At 55.9% G+C, this 13,370-nt stretch overlaps 5 protein-coding genes across 5 annotated transcripts; 2 read left to right on the top strand and 3 right to left on the bottom strand.

Moving 5' to 3' along the window:
- Positions 1-69: 69 nt before the first annotated feature.
- Positions 70-1,364, top strand: CGCA056_v011428 (Uncharacterized protein; the record flags this gene model as incomplete). Its single annotated transcript, XM_037326674.1, has 5 exons — positions 70-213; positions 278-422; positions 476-640; positions 690-818; positions 862-1,364. The coding sequence occupies 5 exons, from the start codon at positions 70-72 to the stop codon at positions 1,362-1,364; spliced, it is 1,086 nt and encodes a 361-aa protein (XP_037175849.1).
- Positions 1,365-1,405: 41 nt separating this feature from the next.
- Positions 1,406-2,074, bottom strand: CGCA056_v011427 (Ankyrin repeat-containing protein; the record flags this gene model as incomplete). The annotated part of the gene is made up of 1 exon (XM_037326673.1): positions 1,406-2,074. The coding sequence occupies one exon, from the start codon at positions 2,072-2,074 to the stop codon at positions 1,406-1,408; it is 669 nt and encodes a 222-aa protein (XP_037175684.1).
- An 884-nt stretch (positions 2,075-2,958) lies between these two features.
- Positions 2,959-5,464, top strand: TRL1 (tRNA ligase; the record flags this gene model as incomplete). The annotated part of the gene is made up of 2 exons (XM_037326672.1): positions 2,959-5,154; positions 5,207-5,464. 2 exons carry the CDS (start codon positions 2,959-2,961, stop codon positions 5,462-5,464), a joined length of 2,454 nt encoding a protein of 817 aa, XP_037175685.1.
- A 518-nt stretch (positions 5,465-5,982) lies between these two features.
- Positions 5,983-7,889, bottom strand: MSC1 (Meiotic sister chromatid recombination protein 1; the record flags this gene model as incomplete). The annotated part of the gene is made up of 6 exons (XM_037326671.1): positions 5,983-6,809; positions 6,864-7,044; positions 7,099-7,157; positions 7,210-7,332; positions 7,386-7,748; positions 7,814-7,889. The coding sequence occupies 6 exons, from the start codon at positions 7,887-7,889 to the stop codon at positions 5,983-5,985; spliced, it is 1,629 nt and encodes a 542-aa protein (XP_037175852.1).
- A 1,980-nt stretch (positions 7,890-9,869) lies between these two features.
- CRP (Cryparin) lies at positions 9,870-10,222 on the bottom strand (the record flags this gene model as incomplete). Its single annotated transcript, XM_037326670.1, has 2 exons — positions 9,870-9,917; positions 9,977-10,222. 2 exons carry the CDS (start codon positions 10,220-10,222, stop codon positions 9,870-9,872), a joined length of 294 nt encoding a protein of 97 aa, XP_037175853.1.
- Between the last annotated feature and the right edge of the window lie 3,148 nt (positions 10,223-13,370).

Here is a 13,370-nt window from a genome sequence, read left to right as displayed (position 1 = left end):
CTTACACCTGGAAACCGATTCCCACCAAAACCATAAAAATCGACGGTTACATGTAAAGAACCATTCAGGATGCTCTCGTTCCCCGCACCCAGCGTCTACCAGTCGCCAAAATGCTTCGTGAGCTACGGCACGATGGCTCACGTAGAGCCCAAGCAGCTGCCGACCAAGGGCAAGCCGTGGGCGCCCATTCTGAGTCAAGGGTTCAACCACAAGGTTCGGAATCACTTTTTGAATGCATAATGCTTTTGGATGAGCACACAGCTGACTGGAGTCTCAGGTTGATCTCATCTTGCCTCAAGAGTGCTATGAATTGGTGCACCAGAAGCTGGCCAAGGAGCTCGCTCCACCGACATTTCACAGGGTCGTCATGACCCTCGCCCAGGTCCTTGATGGAGCTTTTTTCACCGAGTATATCAAGAGGGGTACGCCGAATCAGACACCTTGGAGTTGCGTCACTGTATGACTGACGAAGTAGGCAACATCCTCATGCTGTCGGAAGGCAAGACGACGGTGGACAATGTCTTTTCCCTGCGCGAAGGGCTGCTCACCATGTATCTCGACAAAGAGTCATACGAGCGGGCTGGCTTGGTGGGAAAGCCTCACGGAGTCAAAGGGAAAAGGGGCTTGAAGCCAAGATGGGGTTCGTCAGACTTTTGAAATTTCAACCAGAGCATTGCTAACTTTCCCAGTGGTGAGCTACCAGTTACGAGACCAATCGATGCTTCACGGGAAGAAGGGCTTCGACAGACTCTTGTACGCATGCAAAAATGCTCTCAACACGCCTGTGGCGTGGTTATTCTGCAACGCCACAGCTACCAGTAAGTACGGTTTCCTTTCACAGGCTATGCTAACGTCGATCAGCCCCCTCGCCAGACCCCTTGGAGCAGTACTTTCCAATAAGATACACCTGCGAGCCGTCTGTCGTCACCGACTGTCAGGTTCAGATGGCGCCCCTCACATTCCCCAGCGAGGTGATTGAGAGCGGCGACAGACCCGGCCTCGAAGACTATGCAACAGAGACGTATGAATGGCTCTCGCTCATCCGCCTCCAAAGCCCTCGCGTCGCAGCAGGCGATAATATCGACCCGTACTTGTCTCGCTATCAAACTCCAACGCCTCTCGACTCTGCATCCCCTCCGCATGACAAGATCTGCAAGATCACCTGGCAAGGTTTCTTCACCTCCGCCTGGGTCCGCAGCGTTCTCATCAATGCCCTCGTCGCGCTCCCCTCGCGAGCTTGGTTCTCGATGAGCGCAGCCTCCTTCTCCAAGGGTCTGGTCGGGGACATCACCGAGGTGGCGTTCCTCCGACCCCCTGAGTCGCCTAACCATTACCTCTTCTGGGAAATCAAGGGCGACGAGTAAGGTTGGTTCTCTTTTGTATATAGAAGAAAGGAAGAACAAAGCTAGCCCTGCTTCTGACGCACGCTGCGCTCATCGCCGAGTCCCTGGTCGAGGATGGCGTCTTCAACGAGTCGGCGAAGCTCAGCCTGTCCCTCGGCGGTGTGGAAGTCTTCTCTCTCGGCAAGCTGCTCGATCCTGCGCTTGAACTCGGGGTCGACCTCGGCAGGGACCTCCTCAGCCTGGTCCATGGTGCCGAGCGTCACGGCAAGGCCTTCGGGTACTGGCGGCAGCTCTGCCGGTGGGGCGGCGGTCTCGGCGGCCTCGCTCTGGTGCGCCTCGACAGCGTCGGCCGTCCGGTGCGACTTGACGCTCTTCAGGTACTCGGTGATCTCGGGAAAGTCTCCTTCGCCCTCGGTCTTTTGTGCAGCGGTGATTCCCTCGGAGCCCTTGGCGTTGATGTCGGCACCGAGCTCTTCGACAAGACACTTGGCCGCGTCGACCGTCTCGACGACAAACAGGGCCGTCTCCTCGTCCTCGTCGCGGATGTTGACGTCGACGTTGAACTCGCGGATCAGGGCGCGCAGGAGCTCGAGGTGGTTGTAGCTTGCGGCGGCGTGGACGAGGGAGTAACCATGCTCATCCTGGCCCGAGGCGATGGCGGGGTTCTCGCGGAGGAGGGCCAGCAGGGCCGTCGGGTTGTCGGCGGCGAGGAGGTACGGGTTGGGAGACATTGTTTCGTTCTGTTTGGGTTTCGGTTTCGCAGGGTAGATGTGTAGCTCTGTGTAATGCAATCTCGGCTTCGTGCAGATTATGAGGCCAAAATATGCGGTCGGTCGTGGCGCAGTCTGACTACCGTTTAGCTTTCGAAAAATGTCCGTCTGTGAGAAAAAACCACCAGGAAATTTTCTGCCATGCGGGGAGCTCCCGGTGTGACGCACAACCAGGTAGCAACCCCTCTGAATGCGCTGTGACCGCCTTCCCCTTGCGGCAGAATCGCGCACTTCCAGGGGTGCTGTGCCCCTCCAAGCGCCAAAAGATTGCAGCAAGGGCATCGACAACCCACGCCACTTCCTGCGGCTCGTTCAGCCCCTCCAAGCCTGGAAAAGCGCATCTCACTTTCCGTACCTGGACACCCGTATCACATTTGGATCTCACCTCAGGCAGCAGCAGCAGCACAAACCTCAGTATTGTGCGCGTGAGCCACGGCGTGACTGCTACTTTCAGCCTTTTTGAGGACTCTTCAAAGGTGAAGCCACACGTCTGGCTGAGGCCATTTGGGAAAGAGGTTGGAGCGGTTCGTTCTAACTCTGGACAGGGAAAGTGACTCACCTCCTGTTCGTGTTTCCCGTCGTCTGTAGCTCCTTTTTTCAATCCAACGGCCAGGAATCGGGGCCTCTCTCTGTTTCTACAAAAATCAGATCGTCTCCCACCTCTTCTCGGGGCGCAACTTCAAGTGAGACCATCACTATTACATTCTTTGGCCTTCCGCACCAAAAGCAAAAAGAGACGTAGACGACAAGCCGCCGCCTTCTTCTTCATGTCCATCGCCCACAGGGCTCATTCTCTTTTTCATAGACAAGCTTCCCTCAGAATAACTCACATTTTCACTGCCACCATGGCCACAGCAGTGACGGCCGAGGCAGTGATGCCCAAGGCTCCCTACATCCCCCAGGATGCCCAGCAGGTGTCCTCCATGGTCAAGGCTCTAGAGGCTGCAACGAAGAAGGGCGGTAAGGAGAAGGGCGCTGCCAGCTTTTCCTGCAAGAAGAACTCCTTCTCCGTCAAGGGGTCTCAGGATGGGATCAAGGTGGACTCCTGGAAGATGCAGGAGTGGGACTACAAGAAGCGCGGTCTGCCCACGTATGCCCGCGGCCTCTTCACAACGAGAAACCGCCAAAACGAGCACGAGGTCGTAACCCGCGGCTACGACAAGTTCTTCAACGTCGAGGAGGTCCACGAGACAAAGTGGGAGAACATCCTCAGCAGGACAGCCGGACCTTACGAGCTCACTCTCAAGGAGAACGGCTGCATCATCTTCATCTCAGGTTTGGAGGATGGCACACTGCTCGTGTGCAGCAAGCACTCCACGGGAGACCGCGCCGACGCAGAGCTCAGCCACGCCACTGCTGGCGAGCGTCTACTCGAGAAGCAACTGGCTGCGATCGGCAAGACGAAGGAGGACCTGGCCCGAGAGTTGAGGGATCGGAATGCCACAGCAGTAGCCGAGCTTTGCGACGACTCCTTTGAGGAGCACATTCTCGAGTACGGCCCGGACAAGGCCGGTCTGTACATCCACGGAATCAACCTGAACCTGCCAGAGTTCGCAACATACCCCAGCGCCGTAGTCCAGAGCTTCGGAGACACGTGGGGCTTCAAGCAGGTCGGATTGATCGTAATGGACGACGTCAACGAGGTCAAGAAGTTTCTTGAAGATGTGGCAGAGACCGGTGCCCACGGCGGCCGCGACGTAGAGGGCTTTGTCATTCGCTGCAAGGAGAGTTACAACCCAGAGAAGGCCGCCTACCGCGACTGGTTCTTCAAGTACAAGTTCGAGGAACCTTACCTCATGTACCGCCAGTGGAGAGAGTGCACAAAGGCCATGATCTCTGGCCGCCCACCAAAGTACAAGAAGCACGTCAAGATTACCGAGGAGTACCTTCTCTACGCTCGCCGTCGCCTCCAGGCAGACCCCCAACTCGGCAAACTCTACCAGCAGAACCACGGCATCATCGCCCTGCGCAACGACTTCCTCGCCTTCAAGAACATGAAGGGTTCCGACGCAGCTAACCTCGAGCTCGAAGAGCCCTCCAACGTCAATAGCGATGTCACTGGCGATGTGATTCTCTGCCCCATCGCCACCATCGGATGCGGCAAGACCACGATCGCGGTTGCTCTCACGCAGCTCTTCAACTGGGGTCATGTTCAGAACGACAACATCTCGGGCAAGGGCCGTCCTCCCCGCTTCACCAAGATGGTACTGGACCTTCTCAAGGATACGCCTGTCGTTGTTGCCGACCGGAACAACGCCCAGAAGCACGAGCGAAAGCAGCTCATCACCGACGTCAAGCTCCAGCATAAGACCGCCCACCTTGTCGCTCTCTACTTCAACCACGATGACAGCAATGTTGACGAAGTCCGCCGCATCACCCAGGAGCGTGTCCTCGCCCGCGGTGACAACCATCAGACCATACATGCCGCCACAGATGCCGAAAAGTTCCTTGGTGTGATGGAGGGGTTCGTCAGCCGATTTGAGCCCGTCTCCGCCTTCTCTCCTCCGGACAACGGCTTCGACAACGTGATCCATCTCGACCCTATCGCTGGCAGTCGTGTCAATCTCGAAAGGGTCATCACTGAACTCCGCAAGATGTACCCCAATCTGATCCCCGAGGTACCCTCTGCCGAGCGCCTCGACGAGGTCATCCAGTCCGCCTTCATCGAGTACAAGCCCGAGTTCAAGCAGAACATCCCTGATCGTGGCCCCCGCAAGCAGCCTCAGCAGCAACAGTCCAAGAAGCCGAAGAAGAAGCCCCTCGAGTACATGTCTGTCGACGTCCCGGCCCAGGAGGTTCGTGGCGTCCTCGACGGCGCCTTCAACAAGGCGGGCATGCCTCTCGCGCGCTTCTACAAGCAGCTTGTTCAGACACGTCGGGTACAGCCCAAGTTCCACGTGACTCTGATGCACCGCGCAAGCGCCAAAGAGCACCCTGAGTTGTGGCAGGAGTACCTCAGCACCCACGCTGCTGCAGAAAGCCAGGTCGAGAATCAGGCCGACATCCCCTCCTTGGGCCAGTGCGATGTCGACATGGAGCGGGTAAGACTCACACACAACCCTCCTACTGTGATATCGAGACTAACCGAAACAGGTGGTATTCGACGACCGTATCATGGCGATCGTCGTGCGTCTCGTTGACCCGAGCAACTCGGGCTTCTGGAGGTGCACCAATGCTGTGGCCCACATCACGGTCGGCACTCGTGACGACACTGTCAAGCCCAAGGAGAGCAACGGCCTGTTGGCGCGCTGGCTGGAACAGGGTACTGGCGAGGAGACAGGCATCAACGAGCTGGTCTTTGATAACAAGCCGAACTTGCACGGGGTTGTCAGGGGTGTCCTTTCCAGATAGCGTCCTCCCCAGAGGAGGAACCCCAGAAAGTAGGCGTTTGTCAAGTGAAAATAGGAGGTCGCATGGCATGGTAATGAGGACATGAGCTCAACGCACATGAATAGCCAAGATATCAAAAGTCACAATTCGTTTTACGCAATACATCTAAATCAAGAAACATGATTACGCATGGAAAGGTGCAAAGTTCTTGGTGCATATCACAGAAACAATCAGCCGCAAATTCACATCAATTACACGTGCGCAGACAGGTAGGCAAATTATCATCTTATGCTTCATTCCTAATTGAAAGTGTACAGTCCTGGGCCCCAGAAGCAGAAGGGGCAAGCGAAAAATAGTCCGATGCCAAACTACCCGTGGGTCCTGAGGGTAGAACGACCCTCGAACCATGCCAAAGCCAAGTGCAAAGTCGTTAAAAGCAAGTCGGAAACCCAAATTTTGTCATCCGTCGTAAGTCCGTGGCTTGTGAAGCCACATTCACCATCGTGATGGTGCTAGAGAGGTAAGAGTTGAAGATACATTTACAACTCCTGCTTGGCCTTCTCCTTGGCCTCGCCAGCCTTCTTCTGCGCAGCGTCAGCACCAAGACCGATCTGGTTCGTAACCCAGTTCCAGGCGCCCTTGGCGTTCTCCTCGATCTTAGCGAGAAGAGTCTCAGAGGGAGTGGAGGTACCGTACTTGAAGTACGTGTACTGCTTGCGGGCGTAGGCACGGAGTTCATCGACGGTGGAAGTCTGGGGAACCTTGACGCCGTAGCTGTCGAGGTAAGACTTGAGCTCGCTCTCACTCCAGGTGTCAAAGACGCTCGACTTGGCGGAGTCGGTGGCGGCACTGAGGTAGCTGGTGACGGAGGCGTAGCTGGTTCCGCCGGCAGAGGAAGCAGAGCTGTAGGCAGACTGAGCAGCGCTCAAGAGCTCATCACGGGAGGCATCCTTCTTCTCAGCAGCCTTCTTGGCAGTAGCATCGCTGCTGGAAGAGAGGTACTTCTTGAGGTTCTCAACGGAGAAATCATCGAAGGTCCAGGCAGACCAACCGGAAGCAGCCTTGTGCTGGTTCTTGCGGACAAGAGCACGGAGCTCATCCGTCTTGGAACCCTGAGGAACTGGAATGCCACGGGCGTCGAGGTAAGCCTTGAGACGGCTCTCGGACCAGGTGCCAACAGCCTCGTTAAATGCCTCCTGAGCGGCGCGAGAGGCACCATCGGTAGCCTGAGCAGCAGCCTGGTTGACGTTGGAAGTCGCAGCACCAAAGGCGTTGGAGGCCTTGCCAGCAACGTTGCTGTTGAGAAAGTCGGCACGGTTCTTGCGGATGAGAGCGCGGAGCTCGTTGGTCTTGGTGCCTTGGGGAACTGGAGAGTGTTAGATTACGCAAGAATGATAATGAGTTTAACCAGATCACATACCAGGAATGCCGTTCTTGTCAGCGAACTCCTTGAGCTGAGACTCGCTCCAAGCGTCAATGACCATATCGGTCAGAGTGGCGTATGCTTGCTGAGCAGAGGCAGAAGCGCTGGCGGTCTGCTCCTGAGCCTTGAGGTAAGCAAGGCGAGAGTTGCGGCGGACGGACGCAATGAGCTTGTCGCGCTGCAATTCGATGTTAGGTTGGTTTTGAACAATGGGTTTGTCTATGCTACTTACGTTGGTGACCTGGGGAGCGGGGAAACCGTGGGTGTCGAGCCACTCCTTGAGATCAGACTCTACTTATTGTTAGTGACAACAACAATGGTAGCGAGAGCTTGTTAAACTTACCAGACCAAGTCTCGTAAAGCCAGTTACCGGGGTAGGCGGCAGTCTCGCCAGCCTTCTGGGCAACGGTCTCGTAGCTGGAGCGAGCCTTGGAGAGAATGGTGTCACGCTGGCGGGGCTGAGGAACTACGATGATGTCAGTGGTCATTTCTTCAGTGTCGAGACTTGGGTGCCCATACCAGGGATGTCGTGCTTGTCGCAGAAAGCCTTCAGCTGGCTGTCCGTCCAGGTATCCAGGATCCAGTCCTTGACGCTAAGGTAGGCATTCTGAGCCTGATCGCCAGTCTCATACCAGGTGCTCTGGACCTGGGAGACGAGAGAGTCCTTGTTGGCCTTGGCGGCGTTCTCGGTCTCGACACCCTTGGTCTGGAGGTACTTCTGCAGGCTGTCGGCGTCCCACGAGTTGTAGGGAGAGACGACGTAGTCATTCCAGTTGTTCTCGATGAGCTTCTCGAGATCCTTGCGGTCGGCGGGAGTGGGGTAGGGAATGTCGTGGTCGGAGAGCCAGCGCTCGAGCTCCGTCTCGTGCCACTTGTTGTAAGCTGCAGATTCGAAGTCAGTCTCGTGATCACAAGAAGCAGTGATGTCGATGTGAATGTGTACTTACCAGCCTTGGAGAACCAGGAGCTGGCGACGGCGCCCTGAGCGGCAAGAGCCGTGAGGACGGCGGGGAGGAAACGCATGGCGGCGGTCTGCTATCAGTCTTCCAATGAAGCAGGGGCAGTGGGGGGGGGGTATCACGAAAATGAAAAGCTGGAAGAACCGAATAGAGAGTAGAAACACAAGATGAAGTTATTGTGAGAGTGAGGCAGAAGGGGAGAAGTGTGGAAAGCTGCCAAGGGGGAGGGGTTTTGTTTTGTTTGATGCGAGACGTAATAGGTGTGCAAGGTATTGGTGTACGTGGGTAGCGGTTGGTGGAGGGTTGACGACAGGGAGGCACGGAGGGAAGGCGTGGCCGTGGCCGTGGCCCATGAATGACGGGACCTAGGTATCCAATTCACGTCTAACGTCAGGAATCCATCACGTCACTGCACTGCGTTTGTGGGAAATTGTGGCTGCATTTGGCCCAGTGTGCTGGTCTTGCTCTCGAGCTGGTGGTGCTGGTGCTGGTGCTGGTGCTGCATGTACGTACATACATACGTACCTGCCCAGACCAGAGAGGCTGCCTGCCTATTGTACATAAAAATGTGATGCCCTCCTGCCTCAGGAGCACCTACCTAGGTAGCGTAGATTGGATGAGAGGAGGCGATTGCAATGTGGGGGATGGGGAAGGAGCTCTGCACACAAGGGAGAGTCCAGTGGCAGGCAAGAAGCACCATGTCTGATGTGATGTATGCTCCTTCCTCCGATCTGATCGCACCTGGAGCTTCTGTGCACCCGCCGCTTCTCCCGTCTGTGGCTGCGTACCAGAGTGTTACTAACAGCTGAAAAGACAGAGGAAAAGAACCAGGGCATGCACCCAATTTACGGTTAATCACGTCAATTCAATGCAATGGCATCGACCGGGACAGGCCACATGCCACGATGATCTGCTGAAAAGACGATGCGGGAGCTGCTGCTGTGGCCACTCACAGAGCTCCCCGGGAGCTTGCCTCCTCGCAGCATGACGTAGCTCCCCCCTGTCAGTGGGCTGCCGCCCTCTTAGCCTCTTAGGCCCCAATACGTATCCGCGGCGGCGCGTGCATGGCGCTGGACATTAAGGTTGCAGGTCAGTTTTGAGCCCGGTGGTGAAACCGTACTTTGATGGGAAAACTGGGGAGAGACGGGATGCCATTTATGCTGTCTGCGGGTTATTTGTTATCGTGAGTCCCCTAAGCCGACGAGACGGACTGGCTTCAACAAAGTTGTTCATCTGCCTCACCATGTGCCATTCTGATGCTGTGACGGTATTCGTGGAGTTGGTAGGTAGCTTGGAGCTGTTTGTCTGAGTCTCACAGCAACCGCAATGGCTGGCGCCAGGACCAAATGCTCCGGTGATGTCATACTGAGCTAACGCCATGCCCATCAGAAAAAAGAAGTAGCCACTCACGCACCGCCACTGGTTGAAATGATGGGACGGACGGGGCCGGGATTGTGGGGTAGCGCAGGCGCTGCCAGCTAGAGGTCTGTGCACCGGGATGCACAAACCAGACTCACATGCTTCCACCGACACCGAATTTCCCAATTTCCTCACCTTGGATTCGTCCCAAACGTGACGGGGGCCTAGACCGGTCCATAACGTCACTGCCCGACGCGCTCTCCCTCTCCGATATTCCGTCATCAGGAGCGAAAAGGCTGTAGCACCCGCGGTCTCTCATCCCTCCGGCGACGGGCTGTTGCTAAGTTTCCGGCGCCGTAGGCTGGAATGGGTTCACGGTGCCTCCGCCGGATGGGTCTCGATCTGGCCGGGATGGTTGGTCATGGACAACCGTTACCAGGTCCAGATGCACGGCTTAGCTCCGACTGCGATCAAGGAAATTTATTCCAACTAGACAAATTTTATACAGCCGCATAACAGCGGCGCATTTTGCAGCTCTCGTGACACCAACCTTTAGCCCATATTCCCTCCCAAGGTATCTCAATTGTTGCCCAATATTCGAATCTGTACAAGTACACCGTCCAACATCGTACAGCCTGATAGCTCAGAACAGCTTATAACTCCGTCCATTTCTCATAGTTTGCATTTAGTCAGAGACACCAGTAGGGGTGTTGCAGAGGATGCCCTGGTCAAGCTGTATAAATAGTTAGTCTCTTATTCAAGCTAAGACTGTCTTCATCAAGGGCAACTTACGATGGGCAAGACGCAGCAACGAGCACGCTGTCCAATGGCAGAGCAGACCTCGCTGAAGTTGTCTGCGGAGGTCACGGTCTCGGGCGGGTTGCCGCAGTCGAGGTCCGCAACGCCAAGGACGTCAGTAGCGCAGCACTGAGCGGTGCCGTAAAGGCCGGAGCAAGCGATGTAGGCCTGGCGCTCGTCGAGGGGAGCCGAGACGGCAACGCTGGCGAAGAGGGCGGCGACGGCGACGAGGAACTGCATTGCGATGGTTTGTTGTGAGGTAGTTCGGTGGTATAAATAACGATTGGTAGGTAACGAAGGCTGACTTGAAGCTTGAAGCTGAAGGCTCTTGAGAGTTGAGGGTTGAAGACTGGTGATGGGCTGATGAGGAGGAGAGACGAGACCATTTACCTGGACAAGACGTTGCCTTTTATACACATTCCACAATAACCAGAACGAGCCCAGAGTACACAGTCTTGACCTTCGTCACAGGGCTCCCTCTCGATGACGATGCTCCATCGACCGCAGCGCGCAAACCAGGACGCGCTCGCGCCGCCATCGCAGCACCCCCGGCTGGGGTGACATCGTGATAGAACCCAGCATCCATAATCTGGAACCGGGTATAGCCCACCTCTCGAAGCTCGTGCAGTGACGAACACGGCTCTGTCGATCTCATGGGGCTCTCCTCCTTCTCCTCATCCCTGGCCTTCGATAAGCTGAGACCTCTTCACGTCTGCTGAACGCACCGGGGTGCCGTGGTTGGATGGAGATGAAAGTCACCCCATCCATGCCAGCACACCAGCTCCCTCGAGGAGACTAATCAGATCGGTACCTGAATCTCCAATGGAGCCTTCAGGAGGTTGCCACATGCAGTTTGGAGGCCGCTTAGCCGTGACCTTGGCAGATGAACAGCCGCCTTCTTTGATATCATAGGTTGCCGTTGTCCACACACCGAATGAGAGGGGGGCTTCGATGCCTTGACCTTACTGGACGAGGCGTATAAGTGGGCGAGGAGGAGAAATAGGGCTACTGTAAAGTACTCAGACGCCGTTGGACAGGGGTACACAAGACACACGGCTTCATGACGATTCCCCTGAAGAGGATGGATTGATGTGGTCATCCACATGGGGCCTTGGGACGATGCACCAAAGCAACCAGACGCAGGCACAAATCAGCAACCCAGTCTCCAAACGCAAGGGCAAATAAATGTCACTGCAGTGTACTGCAGCCGAAATGCCCCCAGCTCCATGCTCGACTCCGGCATGTAAGTGTGGCCACTCGACCTGAACTCCACGAGGCGCAGAAGACAAGGTCTCCAAAGAAGGAAAACCATAGAAAACAACCCTCTGCCGATCTTGGGCGACATCAGACAACCCGCAATGTGACACGCACAGAAACGCTCTCGGGTGGTGACGACAGCCTCGAATCTCAGACAAGAGGGGATGACAGGTGACAGGATATCGGTACCAAGAACCCTACCTTCGCGGTCCAGACTGACGACAGTGGCAGCCACGGACTGCAACCGAGACCCAGGAGGCTTCGGCGCCAAACCACCAGACGCCAGACCGCCGAGACAATGGGCTTTTCCTTGTCCACAGACAACCCGCATTGTCCAAATCTCGCATGACGGCAAACGGCCGGGTGATCAGACCCTCACTGGGAGGTAGCGTAGCCAGGAAGTCCCGAAAGAGACTCCCTGTCACGCTCAGGGGCACCGCATACGTCAACCCATCCAGACGAAAACGAGCCTCACAAACGGCATACAAATCTGCATGAACAGGATTTTGGGAAGGTGACCCGAAGGCCCAAGGGGAGAAAAACAAGGTAGCATACAATAACCGAGCCGCTTCGAGGGAAATGCGATCATCACTGCAGTGTGTTGCAGTGGCAAGGCGTCGGGTAATTCGAATGCAAGCACTCTATCCCTCCCATTCAGCCGGGTTGTTCCACCCCTTTCTCTTATCCTCTTTGTTGAAACTGCAACAATCAGACGAGGAATCCGGGGCCGAAGGCAAAATGTCTGCGGATATCAACAACACGGCAACGTGCCGCGACGAGAGGAGCCAAACAATACCTCTGCAAAAGGGAATTAGACATGATATGATTTTGACAACACTGGGGAGACAAACCGGTGTCGAACCACAACCACAACCCAACCCAAACTAGCGTACCAAACTTCCTCCAGGCCCAAGAGCAAAGCAAACCACAGACCAAGGCCTCGACGTGTCGTTGAACGTCCTCTGACGACGGTCGAGAACGCGGAAGCGGGGGTATATGCGCCTTCCCCCTGCGTCTTAACTGCCGGCACCCACCCAACCACACACCACAAACACTACCCTGCCGCAAGCCCGACCCCATCCTTGATGTTCTGGAAGCAGAGGAGGTGACCGGCGTCATCACACCGAGTCCCTACCTCCAAAAGACTTTCTTCCTCCCAACGGTCGACGATCTCCTCGTGTCTACGCCGTGAAGCCCGTGGCTGAGTGGCTCAGTTCCCTCCCCGATCGGCGACGTCACGATGGTTTAGTTCCCCACGGCGAGCAGGTCCTTGACCAGCTGTAATGCAGCAAACAGCACATCTTCGCCTTTTACATAGTCTAATGCGTCCAAAATCGCCATCAACAGCAACGTGCGTTGATAATAATAGAAACAAACCCGCAGGAACAGAATGCGATGAACAGCAAGATGGGAATTTTTCAGACGACTTCAGCTCTGCTGGGAACATGCATGATCGCGGCGATCGGCTCCAGGGGCAGCAAATTACACAACCTCATCACCACGCACCATCCTTCCTTCGTTCCGGCACGAGAAAGTCGGGGGGACGCATGTACGACGACGCCGCCGCAGCCCGGCAAATGGGGCCGTTCCCAGATCGGGGGCCGCAAAATGTCTCAGTTCGTAGGGCTTACCGTGACATGCTCCCCATCCGACGCCGTCGCAGAAACTTAGAAGGTTGTAATACACGCCGTCAAGTAAGCTTCTTACAGCTTTCATCCGCCTTGGATGTCGAAAAATCGCCGAAGAGGGGCGAAGGCTTGCACCGCTGCAATCACGTCATAGCCTGGTCCGAACCGTCGGTACCGCTCACTTGAAGCCGCAACGACGTCCCCCAACGACGGGACAATACCACACAAACCAAAGAGAAAACTCGCAACTCACAACTTTTTGGGACGCTGCATTACTGCGTGCAGAGAGGTCTGCCGCCTGCACCATATTCCCAGCACCGGAGAGGCCGGGGTGGTTGATTCGCCTGGCTGCATGGGCTCGCACATTTCGCCTCCCGCGATGTCACCCCACTCATCACCTCTGCACCGCAATTCCATCGTCACCGATTCATCCACAGCAGAGGCAGCCAAGCTCCCAAATGAGCGAACCGAGATCAATCTTGCAAAGGAAAATAGGAGAAAAG

Source organism: Colletotrichum aenigma (genome assembly GCF_013390185.1).
Source record: "Colletotrichum aenigma strain Cg56 chromosome Unknown KSG_Cg56_contig07, whole genome shotgun sequence".
NCBI lineage: Eukaryota > Fungi > Ascomycota > Sordariomycetes > Glomerellales > Glomerellaceae > Colletotrichum > Colletotrichum aenigma.
Note: the sequence above shows the minus strand (reverse complement) of the source record. Positions and strands in the feature narration are given on the sequence as shown.